This window comes from Pholcus phalangioides, unplaced genomic scaffold, assembly GCF_987345545.1.
Source record: "Pholcus phalangioides strain wild (caught in Gottingen) unplaced genomic scaffold, Ppha-v1.0 ptg000015l_1, whole genome shotgun sequence".
Lineage (NCBI taxonomy): Eukaryota > Metazoa > Arthropoda > Arachnida > Araneae > Pholcidae > Pholcus > Pholcus phalangioides.
Window position 1 is genome coordinate 116,937,838 of NW_028301608.1, and position 13,861 is coordinate 116,951,698.

At 36.0% G+C, this 13,861-nt stretch overlaps 1 protein-coding gene across 1 annotated transcript in view; it reads right to left on the reverse strand.

Annotated features, from left to right (window-relative positions):
- Positions 1-218: 218 nt before the first annotated feature.
- The window catches only part of Nagk (N-acetylglucosamine kinase), a 58,547-nt gene continuing 44,904 nt past the window's right edge, over positions 219-13,861 (reverse strand). The window contains exons 6-10 of the mRNA XM_089245289.1: positions 11,593-11,705; positions 9,776-9,863; positions 9,568-9,668; positions 3,158-3,236; positions 219-2,235 (exon numbers count right to left, since the gene is read on the reverse strand). Coding sequence (XP_089101415.1) covers positions 2,069-2,235; positions 3,158-3,236; positions 9,568-9,668; positions 9,776-9,863; positions 11,593-11,705 — 548 coding nt within the window. The 3' untranslated portion in view covers positions 219-2,068. The remainder of the gene's footprint in view (positions 2,236-3,157; positions 3,237-9,567; positions 9,669-9,775; positions 9,864-11,592; positions 11,706-13,861) is intronic.

Here is a 13,861-nt window from a genome sequence, read left to right on the forward strand (position 1 = left end):
TTTTCTATTTACCTGATTCGCCCTGACTTTCGGATCACCAGGACCCCCACCATAATTTATGAAACATTGCCATATTTTTTGTTATCAGTTAGCATCTCATAATTTTAAAGAAATGCTCAGTTTTTTCAACGATGCTTACACAAATTTCTGATATTTGCTAGACATTTTCGTTGTGTTAAATTTTTTTTTATGAAGTTATTCCAATTGACAGATTTATAGAAGGAATTGATTTCCCATCTATAGACAGTTTTCAACAATAAATTGGGAATTTTTCCCACAATTGGTGGTCCTGTATTTCCCAGTATATAGATCCCAAATTTTTCAGTTATTTCCGCTACGAAATATGGAATGCGTAGCAATACATTGAGAAAATATAGTGATTGAATCATCTACCGACCATTTTATGACCAAACTAGTTAGGCCATTTAAAAAAAAAAATTCAAACTGGTGGGCCTCTCCAGAAAAAATTGTGAATTTTCAAAAATCGAAGAAGCTAATATAATATTTTGTGTTGCTCAAATGTGTAATTATGTAGCAAATAAACATTAATTAAGAAAAACTTGAGTAATCAATTTTCATGACAGAATGCATTTGATTAACTAAAATTTGATTTTTTCTGCATGAATGCATCAATAGGGAGATGGGATTAATCATGGCCATGGCTTACTTTGTTTAACGAGTCTGTCTGCTTACGAGGTCATATTTTTGGTCTCCCAAGAGTCACCCATTAACGAGGTTTTACTATATTTATTTTAAAATGAACCATCCGTTTTATAGTGGAGATCACATCCGAACTAAGGTGCAGTTGATTCCATCTTTATTTTTTTTTAAAATTGAGAACAATTTTTTTTTCATGTAATATAGCATTCAGGGCTGAATTATTATTCATCTGCTTAATTATGTCTCTTCAAAATTGTTCTCCTTTGGATATATTTCAATGCTTGCCAATTAAAGGATCAAAATTGGACCAAAAGTTCTCTCAAATTTGAAAACAGCATGAAGGAGGTCGTGTAGCATTTTATGCCCCACAAAAAAGAAAATTGGCAAATTCACCAAGAAAGGCATTAGAAGGTATCACGATGGTTCAGAGTTGACCAATTTGATTCACACATTCCAGCTGATTTGTTATAATTCTACACGAAGAAACGTTTTCTCCTTTTTTTTTTTGCATAAAATCAGATATCACACTAAACAGTTGCTACCATCATTGTTATTTATGAAATAAATCCCGATATTTACCCCTGGTGGTGTCTTTTCTAATTAATCTTGTTTTTTGAGAACATGAAATTCCATCATGTTTTACAAAAATTTCCAAAGCTGATGAAACTTTTACTCAAAAAAAAGGTTTTTCTTTTTATGGGAGGGTTGTTGAAGTGAAAATAATTATGATCGTCCTGTATTTTAGGAATTAAAATTGTCTTCAATGATTTTTAATGAGAAAGATTCTCTCAACCAAATATACGTATACAACCAAAAATATAAACCAGGTATGTGTGCATGCTTACTAAATTACATCAAACATGTAATATGCATCAATAAGCAAATTTTTTGCAATCGCCATGTTTCATGCCAAAATTTGATTCAACTCAACAAGTCTGGGTTTAACAAGATTTGTTCGATGGGTTTCACTCTGTTACAGCTGAAATAACAGATTTTTAAATCTTTCATTTAAAGTACAATTCAGTAAACCAATATTCTGAAGGGGCACTAGAAGCCACGAAATGCATATAAGGGATAATTTTACATACGGTTTATATCGTCCCAAAAGAGAATAATCATTAACAGCACCAAATCCTGACAAGGAAAAAATTATACAACTATTTTTTTCTTTTCTTCAAGTTCATTTTATAAATGTTAAAACTCTATTTTTGAAAACTCTGGGGCAGAAAAGGCCTAGTTTTTCATTACTCAATAGAAACCGTACTTGAGCAGCATGACCTCACAAGTCCTTGATTCACACACAATCAATTGAAACAAAATCAAATTTTCCATCGTAAAGTAATTAAACCACTTAATTATCACTTCAAAACCTGAGGATGGGGGTTGATAGTGGGAGGTAATACTTGCATCACTGTTTATAATGGTAGAGAACTGATGTGTTTTCTTTCCAGTTGATTGCTAATTCCACATTTTGTTCTTTAGCAGCCAGATACGCAGCTCCCACTGCAGCAGAGCAATTCAATGTCAGGAACGAGCACTCTTTAAGGCTTGTACATTTAATATTCTCCAAAAATCCTGTGAAACGTATAAATACTTTACCATCACCAAAATAAAAACAATACAGATTCAAGAAGCCATCAGTAAAGGCTCTTACTAAATGTTAATAATGGATGTTATAACATCAGAAAAGAATATTTATCTTCAGCACGGAATTGCATTATTCTTTTTACTATTTTGCTAATTAAAATCCATGTAGAATGCTGAGTGTAAGGTAGTCTATGGTATATGTTTTCTAGAATGAAGAAAACATTACAATGAAATAAAGTGAGTGACTAAAGCAGAGCACAGAGGGTTCTTGGTACCCTCTTTGATCAACCACAGGGTCCTCAATAAAAGTAGTAAGAGATGAATCCTGGTATAGAGGATACTAGATCTGATCAATGTTTCGCAATATGCATCTAGATGCATAATAATTCACGCATAAAAATTCAATTTTATTCCAAATTTTGTTGAGTGAAAATACTCATACAAATAAAAAAAATAAACCCGCTTTTTTTACAAAAGTACTTCTTGAAATTTTGGATAGGAGTGAAATTACCCTCTTGTAAATAATGTTTTCGGATCGCACTGGATCAGATTATACAAAACTGATTTCATAAATCAATAGAGATTGCATGTTAGCAGTTGATGTTCTTCAGAAGGTTCTGATAATTCGCACACAGAAGTTCAAAGTTAAAACTGTTTTCTTCACATTTTTCGACATTAAAATGCCTTTTCTTTCATAGACATATTAATTTGTTCTTAATGTTTGAAAATGAAAGTATAGTGGCATCATGCCCATAGGTAAAATAATAGTTTCTGCGCTCTCCCTCTCCTGGCTGTAAATACTCCAACCTACCAATTCAAATACTTTTTCAAACATCATACCAGGTCTCATCATCATGGAGGACCAAGGATGACTTGTTTTCACAACCACACAAAACAGAAAAATTGTTACCTGATTCCAAAAGCTTCCAGCTTTTGAAAACTGAACCCACACATACGATCGGCAGTCCACCAGGTTCTTCCAGAAGTTCCTTACGAAGGAAGCCAAAAAAAAAAAATCTTTAAGATGACGAATATAGTAGCCACCGTTTATAAGAATTAAATCCGCATAACAAAACCCAAACACTGTTTTCACATACAAAAATCCTCAGTTATAAGAATCAGATTTATGCTTATAATAGTAAAAACAAAAACTCAAACTGCCATCGTTCATCTCAGTGGTGGGAACTTGTAGAATATTTTTGATTATTCGCAAAGGTTATTTGGAGGACTACTTATTGTCAACCAAAAAATTTATAGGCATTTTAATCCCTACATAGGCTGACCATATGTCCCAGGTTTCTGGGGCATCCTAATTTTTTGACAGTAAACGTGCTGTCCTGAAAGCCCTTTTCAGAACGCTTCTTTCGATTTTAATTAGGTGATAGACTTCCAAAGATATTCAATTTTTTTAATATCATATAAATATTTACTTTGTTTTTTGATGTACTTAAGTGTCCCTTATGCAAGATGGAAACGTAGCGAGGTGTATAAGTGTGGTGCTTGATTTTCATATACAGGGTGATTAAGAAAGAATCATCTGATTTTAAAATTATTCTACACTTGAAATCGACCATTGACAAAAATTGTTCATAAAACGTAGACACATTAACCCCTGTATACTCACATATCATTCTATTCTGTGTTTGTAATTTTTAAGAAATATACAATTTTGAAATCGGGTCATTCTCTCCAAGTCACCCTGTAAAAGTATTAACTTGATATCATCTGCTGCATGCAGGAAGCACGAATGTACAAATTTTCCTGTTTTTTTATCAGCTGTTTGGATATCTTGTTTTGCTATCTAAGTTATGCCTGAAACACGAATATAACACATGTGTGTGTTTCAATAATGCCCTATTGAAACACACATTACAAAACATTTTAGGAAAATAACTTGCGAAGAGTAACGTGGGTAGAGTAAACATTCAACATCATTTCCCACATTCAAGGGGGAGATTTGCAAGGACATTGCACATTAGTGATTCTGGCGTGACAGAGCCGATAATATTGATTATTGTACAAGTAGAATTTTTTAAAATTACATTGTCTGATACATGGTAATTAACTTAGCTGAATAAAGGCATTCTTTAGTTTTGACGTGTTTTTAAATAAAAATGAATTTCTTATTTGTAAATTTTTATTTTGGAGAATCTCTCGCAATCCTGTTAGTTCATTGACCCGACTCCCAGTGGGGTCGCGACGGCAGAATTTAGCCGCGAGAGGTTTAAAAGCAAAAACTGGTCTTTTGTGAAAGAAGCAATTGATAAGCGAATCTATCTAGAGCAGTGTTTCCCATAGTGGGCAATAACAGCTCTTGGGGTCATAGAAATGTCCAGGGAGTGATAGAAGCTGTGAGTATATCATAGGATCCTGTGAATTGACTTGGGGAGAGCTGACGATTATATATAAAAAATTATTCTGAAGTGAGCGATGTGTGTGTGTGTAACAAAATTTTGGAAGCTCCTGATCTAGAGTTATGAGCTTGGACAATAATCATGCCCCCCCCCCCCATATTCTGAAGCAGAGTTTCTAGGCTGGAATCTTCAGTGAAAATAGGATAAGGGGTCCCAGGTCATAGTGAACTTATGGAGTGAAAAACAAAATGAGAATCATCCTGGGTCAAAGGGCTGAAGCCCTGCCAGCTCCACCCATATTGGGGGGGGGGGTATGTCAATAATACAGTAGCAGTACAGTTACTGACAGGGCTGTCTTAGCACACGGTCTCGTCCGGACAGGGCCCGGTGGTCTCACATGGGTAAATATGATCAATCATATCACAAAATGAGATATAGTTGAAATTTTCGAGGAGCATGCATGTAAGTTTGCCTCCTAAGGCCTCAGAAAAATCACTTGCTGGGGGACCCATGGTGCTCTTGAGACGGCTTTGGTTAACATTTTAGTTAGTTTACATTGACAACAAACGATATCTAAGGGCAATGATATGCTACTACTACTAAACCACACATGCACCTCGTCCATATTCCTCTGCGGAACCTCTAACGAATTAGTGCATGCGGGAATGTGCGTGTTTGTGTAATGAACCCTGATGTGAAGTTTGTTTCTGTGTAATGCTTGTTATGTGTAGTGCTGCTATCTGCCACCAGTTTTTCTAACTGTGAGTGAAGTGTAATGATTGAATAATTTATCATAGGCCTGTTGCTCTCTGTGGCGAGACTTTTTAATGGGGAGATTAGCTCGCGTTTGCGCCTCGAAGTTGGGAACCACAGGAAACCAACTTCAGCCAACCACCACTGTGGTGAACAATGATATGCTACAGGTAATTAACCTAATTTTAAATTTTAGAAATTAAAATATTCAATGAGAAATAATAAGGGTTTTTACTTTAAAAACACTGTAATATCTATTGCCTGAAGCCCCCATTCCCCTATTCTTCGCATACTCCAGCGGTAACTGGAAGAGTAACAGCAAAACAATTTCCAGACATAAGAATCAACAACTTATAAAAATCAAAATGGCTGAACCAAACATGATTCTGATAAGCGGCGGCTACTGTACCACAAATTCCTGGCAAAATTTGAAATACGGTGAAATCTGTCTAAGACACTATATGAGATGGAAACCTGTCTTGAATGGTCTAGTAGACAATGCTTTCCATTTATGGGAAACCTCTAAGATGGAAACTGTCTAATGTGTAAACAGAAGCCATATTTGTAGATTAAAAAAAACCTGCTAAAACGGAAAGATTTTGTCCTTTGGATGGAAGGAAGTTAAGTTGTATTTTGATCCCCCTTTTTTGTCTTTTACTGTTTGGAACAACGAAAAATGCTTATTATTTATTTTGACTGGTTCTGGAAGTAAGGGGTTGAGCTTGAATGGAAGCAGATTTAGTATTCAAAATTCGGTAAAAGCCTGTTTAGCACTTCATTTATGATGGAAATGGTGGCTTTTGTTAGAGAGAACTCTTGTTTCTTAGAAAAATGCTGATAATTTCCATTTAAATTGGTTCGGGAGATGTGAAGGAGACTAAATAATTTTTCACAATTTAGCTATACCATTTTAGCATTTCATTCAATGTAGAGATGGCAACCAGCCGAAAGAAACGTCTTTTTTTTTAGATACAGAGATGGAGGTCACAACCAGAGGCAAAAGTAACACAAAATTTTAAGTGCTACAGAGAGATGTAGAATCTTTCTTTCACAAACGTTATTGGTTGTTGTCACTATTTTTAAAAAAGTATGAAATTTCTAAATTTTTTATACATAGAGTTATATATAGTATATTTTCACTTTTGACAAAAAGTGTATATTTTATTGCTATTCAGGAGAACGTTAGGTATCGAACATTTTATATTTAACTATTAGTGAATTAAATATGAAATTTCAAATGTATTTATAATTTGAAAAAGCCGTGCCTAAATAGAGCACGTGTAAATAGAACCTATGTCTTTAGTCCTTTCACCAATTCTTCAGTAGTTCTCCTGAAATGAATGAGTGTTGGGAAATTTTGTGAGTGTATCATGTGGCCCCTAACATATTCATGATGTCAGGGTTCTGGGAATTTTGTCTGTTTTAGCCTTTGCATTAGTTTCATATTCAATAAGTGCTGCCATTTTCTACCATATTGAAAGTGAAGCAGCAAATGACTGAATTTTCGTGATTTGTGTGAGTATTGTGTTCAGACTTTTTGAATCACATTAGTGCCTGAAAGTTAGATAAGCATCTTCAGTCTACCAACACTGGTAGGGGCTTGGGTACAGTCGTTTTCATCCCGGGTTTTTTCAGATGTTAGGAATTAATTTTCTGGGGGAGGGGGTACATTTTGCTGCTTTATTGCAGAACTCTGAACTCCAACAAGTTTTGTTGGAGACCAATCAAAAAATTGAATAAAAATAATTTTATGACCTTGTTGGATGAAGTCACATTCTTACTCAGGAACAAAGGCTTGTATGCTTTAGCGCTTGAAACCGAGGTCAAATTAGATGCTGATTCATCACCAAAAGTGATGTGATAATCAAGTTTGCAATAATAAAGCTGGCGAAATCTATCTTCTCAACCTAGAGAGAGAATTCTGAAACATCATGGTCGATTGTGATGATGCAGCAGTTGCTCGGAAAAAATTGAAGGATCGCTTCAAAACCCTAACAGCTAGAGTTGAATCGGCACTTCTGTATGATATCTTCTCTTACCATATCCTGGATGGAGAAAGCATCATACTTCATGCAGCTCATTTAAAAAAGACTGTCAGTCAACTTGCCAATACCGGACATCCTAAAGAAGCTCTCTACAAAGGATTCTAGTTGATTCCATATCTTCCCAAAGAATATTCAGGTACTGTACAAGTCATTTATAGATGGGATGATAACTTTAAATTCGATAGAATATTGAATGGGTTTGTATTGGAAGGAAGCCAACTTAAGTTGTCTCAAAATGGCATTGAAAAAAGTCAATAATATGGCATTTAAAACTAAAACTGAACCTAATATTTGTGAATTTAGATGTTTGATGGACGATTCTCTCCAGCTAAAATGTTCAAAAGGAGTTTTATCATAATCTCTGACACATTCCATTCCAAGTACACTCATGTCCATAAATTGAGGATAATGCCAGCTCCGGCAAATAAAGGTTCAGAAACAAAACAAACGTTACTTATTCATAAAGCCCATTTATTAAACAAAAGATGAAGAACAAAAACGATGGTGTATGTATGATACCATTCATAAAAACTACGATTTTTGCTCTCTGGAGCAATAGTAAAAAATATCTCCTTTACAAAAACTTACTATTACATGGTTGGTATGATGGTTAATACATTGTAACGCCTAGGCATGCTGAGTATCAAATTATCGATCTGATCTTGGGGAAGATCACTCCACTCAGCAAGCAATGCTCTCCGAAGTTCCGGTACACATGTAGGAGGTGGTTGATGGGCTGCAACTCGTCGGCCAAGCATGTCCCACACAAGCTTTATCGGATTCAAGTCAGGTGAGAATGCTGGCCATTCCATACGGGTTATATCCTCAGATTCAAGGCATTCGTTTACGATGTTTGCTCGTGAGGACGGGCGTTGTCATCCATAAACACAAATTCTGCACCCATGGCACCCCTAAACAAACGTACATGTTGTTCCAGAATGATGTCCCGATAAATTTGGGCTTTCATGATTCTGGTTTGAACATAACCCAGTATAATTCCACCCCAAACGAGCAATGCTGCACTACCGTAACGGTGTCGTTCAATGATGTTGTCTTGGTGGTAACGGGTACCTGGCGTTCTCCATATGAAAGTCAGACGTGAATCAGACTGCAAGCTAAACCTGGACTCGTCGGAAAACCCACTGTGATGATGTCCACATTGCATGTTCTCTACTCCAGGCTAATCGCTGCCGACAGTGAGTTGCCGTGAGCGGAACACATCTGACAGGCCTGCGAGCATATAGACCAATATCTCCCAAACGTCTGTAGACGGTTTGCCTTGAAGCTGTGGTACCCGTGGCTGCAGATAGCTGACGAGACAGGTCGGATGCTGTGCTCCGTCTGCTTCTTTTGGCAGTTACTGCCAAATACCGGTCTTCATTCGGCGTTGTTACTCGGGGGCGACATGTACTGTAACGTCTACTGACATTTCCGTTTTCCTGGAATCGTTTCCAAAGCCTAGAGATGACACTTTGGACAATTCCAGGTTCCTCGGATACTTCCATCTGAGTACGCCCACATTCCAGGCGGCTGATAATTCATCCACATGCGTCCTCTGTGTCATAACTACTCGCTTATGGCACTGAGCGCCTTACAGGTGAAATTTTTACTTTAGATTTCGATTTCCGTGTGATTCTGAATTATCCTTAATTTATGGACATGAGTGTATAAGCTAAACACATGAATGGCAAATCCTAAGTGGTCATGGCAACTAAGAAAATTGGTATTCAAGCCTAAAAATTTTATATGTAATTGCTAAATTGGAGTGTAAGGGCGATACAAAATTTTCTAATTTCATAACGTCTTCCAACATGAGAAAGGTCCCGGAAGAAGTCCCAGAAAAGTTGAAAATAACATTATTTAGGACTTTTTTTGGGGGGGGGGGGGAAATCATGCTTGGCGCCTAAATTTTTTTCGACTTGTCAAGCCCTGGTCTTTGCAAGGTGAATCCACCACGATGCATACATAGCATTAAATCTAAATATCAGCTATTCATTTCTATGCCATATAAACATGTTTTAAGAAAATCGCTGGTGTCAGCTTTTTTGTCATTTCTCATAAAAATACGGTTTTTAAAATTGCTGCAACAATTTCATTCCATTAAAGATTTGCCGAGTTAGAATGGGTTTAATCACTTTATTAGCTATTATTATACCATAACTAATTACCTTTTGAACTTTGGGCAAAATGGCTTTGATGAAATCTGCAATATATCGCCCAGCTTCCTTGAAAAGATAGAGACAAAGCTCATCCCCTTCTTCCACAGCAGCTTTAGTGAAGAAAGATCAGGAATCCATCAACTTGCATTAAGCAATTAACATGAAAAATATGAATTCAATATAAAACAAATAAAAGCTAAAAAAATGGATGCGGTACCTTTTGCGAGTTTGGCACACAAGCCGGCAAAGAATGACTTCTTGAAATGTACATAACAATGGTCCACCATCCCGTATCTGTCTTGTACCTTTAAAAGGAAGAAAATCCAAACAAACACAAATATTTTAATGATAAATTTATGTACCAAAAACGATGCTTTATATTTTCCTTCAGCAATATCTAAAATATTTTAATTATTTGCGGGAAATCCAAGAAGAACTCATCAACATCCAGTATTTTTTTTTTAATTTATGAACAGAATAGACATGTTTCCCAGCAGTGTGTGATAAGTGCAGCTGTGTTAGTCCCCTCCTCCTCCGCTGCTTATCAGGGTCCTGCACTCATAGAAACAGGGATAAAAATATTACCTTTATTTACAGTTTTAAAAAAAGGCTGTTATTCCTAAATTGTAAGAAATTCGTAGAAATCTAAATACAGTTGGACTTTTGCTTATAATGAACATGGATACTTCAAATTTTCACATGCATAGCAAAAGTCCTGTACAACGATACTCAAGGGACTGGAGAAAACTATCATTATAAGTGAAATATCTACACTTAACACTGAAATTTTTATCAGGACAAGAGAGTAATATTGTCATATAGGTGATTATATTTATAAAGGGTGTTGTTATACAGGGTGCAAGTGATCTATTTTGCCAAATAAAAGGGGAGCGATAGACGAGTGGAACATAAAACACGTTACCAACCCTGTCCTATCTCTCACCGTTTTTGAGTTATGGTGGATAATTGATTATGAAAAAAATGGCAAGTTTGAAAAAACCCACATTTGCGAAGTTTCTGAGAGACCTACTCTTAAACTAAGCACATACAGTATTTAGAAAGAATAGAAAAATCTTATAAGGTTACACCATTTTCCATCAGAAAAGCTGGATTTAATGGCGAGCTAACAGCGCTGGAAAATTGTAAAGTTTAAAATCGAATTGTCAGCCAAAATTTAATCTCTAATTTCACAAACACTCTTAAAATTTACCAAAAAAACGTTTATATTGCACCAGCTTTTAAAAGAGCTTACAATAAACCATACTGGTTTCCTGATTCAGGAGAAATTTAGTGTTTTGTTTTCAATATGTCACTGAAATCAGCATTTGTTTAAGTAGGTATTCAACAAAAATTTAAAATCTGTGGTTAGATTTTGGGGACAATTTTATTTCGCAGAAAAAATCTGATAAGATGACACACTGCCTCTATACAGAATATCTGTATTTAATGGTGAGCTACAAGCGTTGAGAAATTAGCAAAGTGTAAAATCGAATTGTCGACAAAAATCTGTTAAAATGTCTACTTCAACAAATGCTGATTTCAGTGCAAGCAAAAGGCCGAATTTCTCCTGAACTAGAAATATTGTTTAAGACTAATATTGTTTATTGTAGGTTCTTTTGAAAGTTGGTACAATGGACAGTTTATAGCTAGAAGGGTGTTTGCGGAATTAGCGAATAAAATTTTGGCAAAAACTTGATTTTGAACTTTCCCAATCTTTCAGCCCTAGTAGCTCGCCATTAAATCCATATATTCTAATGGAAATGGTGACACCTTATAGTATTTTTTTTTTACTCTTTTCAAATATGTGCTTAGTTTGCGTATCACAAACTTTACAGCTTTGGGTTTTTTCAGACTTGACCCTTTTTGTTTCAGGAATTCGAAAACGGTAAGAGATAAGTCAGGGTTGGTAAGGTGTTTTATGTTCCACTTGGGCTCATATATCGCCCCCTTTTTGTTTGGCACCACTTTCACCTTGTATAGGATTTTTACTGTACACGAATAACAAGAGCAAAAGAGAAATTTAAACCAAGTTACACCAAAATGTTCCAGCATCAATTTCTTCACTCTTTTCGGATCATGAGGAGGATCTCGCAAATTGTCTTCACAGTCAAAAACAATTTTCACTGCTTTCATAGATATCCATATTGCTGCAATGAGATCAGAAATTCATCAAAACAGTCATTGATGAATAAAATAGAATTTCAACTGTACAACTATATTGCTTTCAAGTGAGTTTTCTTTATGATTAACACAACAAAACCATTAAAATCGTTTCCCCCCCCCCATGTATCAATTCCTCGCCTTATATTATGCTTAGTTTTCTTACATTTTTCTTTCTTCCTTTAAATTTCTTTGTTTCAAGCCCTTGTTGCTTGGCGATAATTGTTTGGATCATGGCTTTCCCACAGGGTGTGATTGACTGACAAAGAGCTTCATCCCGGGACAATTCTCTTAGAGTTTTTTTTACACACTAAATTCACTATATTGGAGCCTGCAAAAAATCGGTCGGGGGGTCAGATGTTTCACTTTGGTTTCAATAAAGTTTAGTGGATGCCCATTAGGGGCCGTTCCAATATTACGTCATCATCGATGGGGGGGGGGGGAGTTCCGATTTGCAGACTTTTGATGACAAGGGGAGGGGGAGCTTAATGCTTACGTCAGCAACCACCCTTTATGAAAATATGAGTTAGGATTCAGAGGGGCAGAGCTGATGACAAAATTTTGCTGACAAGGGGTGGGGAGGGGGGTCAAAAATGGCTAAAAATTTACTTATGTAATACTTGAACGGCCCCTTACTTAATGAGTTGAAAATCTGGTTACCTTACTTGAAGTATTATTTATATTGCAAAGATTTATTCATCTCTGGTACACATCCGGTCAAGGCATTCTCAGACCAAGCACAGAGTACAATAAAAAGCTAAGTTCCATAATACAGTAAAAGCAAAGGTTCTTTACCTCGTGTTCCACAGACAATTTGTTCTAACAAGGCAAATTTCAGGGACTCCTTTTGCAAAAGGCCACAGATCTCTTCACAGAAAAATATTCAGCATGGAATAATGTAAAACAATAAGTTAATTGTTCTATCATTAAAACCTTCACCCCACAATCCTTCCCAAGTTTAGGTTAAAATCTACAGTGAGAAAAAAACACCCCAACCAAGGGCCATGGCCTATCTTCTCAGGGCCTGAGGCAGACTTTTCTTGGGGTCTCCTTGAAAGGGTTATGTTCAGAAAAAGGAGTTACAAGAGGTGATGCCTCGGGCACTCCCCCCATTCGGTTCGGGGGTACCCCAAGGCATCACCTCTGTTGCTCTAGCCTAGTTACAAGCCTGCCCCTCCTGTTTGTTAGTACTAGGTCTGAAAGGGATAATTTCAAATGAAATTCATAAGTTTTGTAAATATGAACGAAATTATACGGAAATATCACTTTTTAACCCATTGATGGCGATTGGTAAGAAAATTTTCCATTCAACATTTTAATTTTTTTCTTTGCCAATAAATGGTGGAAGTGGTTCCACTCACTATTTTTTTACTTTAAAAAAAATCAAAGTCGTCTTTAATGGGTTAATTTGACCACTTTTATTATCAGTTTAGCCCATATGTGATGCGTGCACTACACGTATTTTGCCTTAAAAATTTAATTAAAATAACAGTGAAGAAGATAGATCCTTTGTGATGAGTATTCTGCGTAAATGTGTGATGTTTTGTTTTTTAATATTTTCAAATTTCTTAATTAAACAAGTATAATTTGGTTTTTATGCTTGTTTACAAATGAAATATAGTAATATCTTTCTAAGAAAGCTTTTCCGACTTCTTCATCCCTTTATAGTCAACCAGGAGGTGGGGACAGGCCCAGACCCAAAAGGGGTGATAGTATGGGAGAATGAATCCATCCTGTATTTCACGAGACAGTACTAACTAGCAATAAATCACTTCCTCCAGCAAATCACCCTGTACCAAAACCTGGGGGTGGGGGGGAGAACAGACTTCTCGTTTTGTACAGGGCACCATTTGGTCTAAGACTGGCCCTGGGGGTTGCTGTAGAAGGGTGGTGGGACTGCATATGTCCCACATTTTTCCTTCAGCTAATACATTCCAGAAATAATCTTTTGGAATCAAAAATACAAAAACAAAATTTACAATGCTATACATTCAATTTACATCATTTTACCCAATTGATGATGCAAAATTTGTTAAAAGTTGACAAGCACTTTTTCTTTGGCTGTCAGCAAAAATATGAAATGATACAAGCTACCATTAGTATCATGGAAAAAAAAATATGGACAAGTAAAAACCATCTTCCT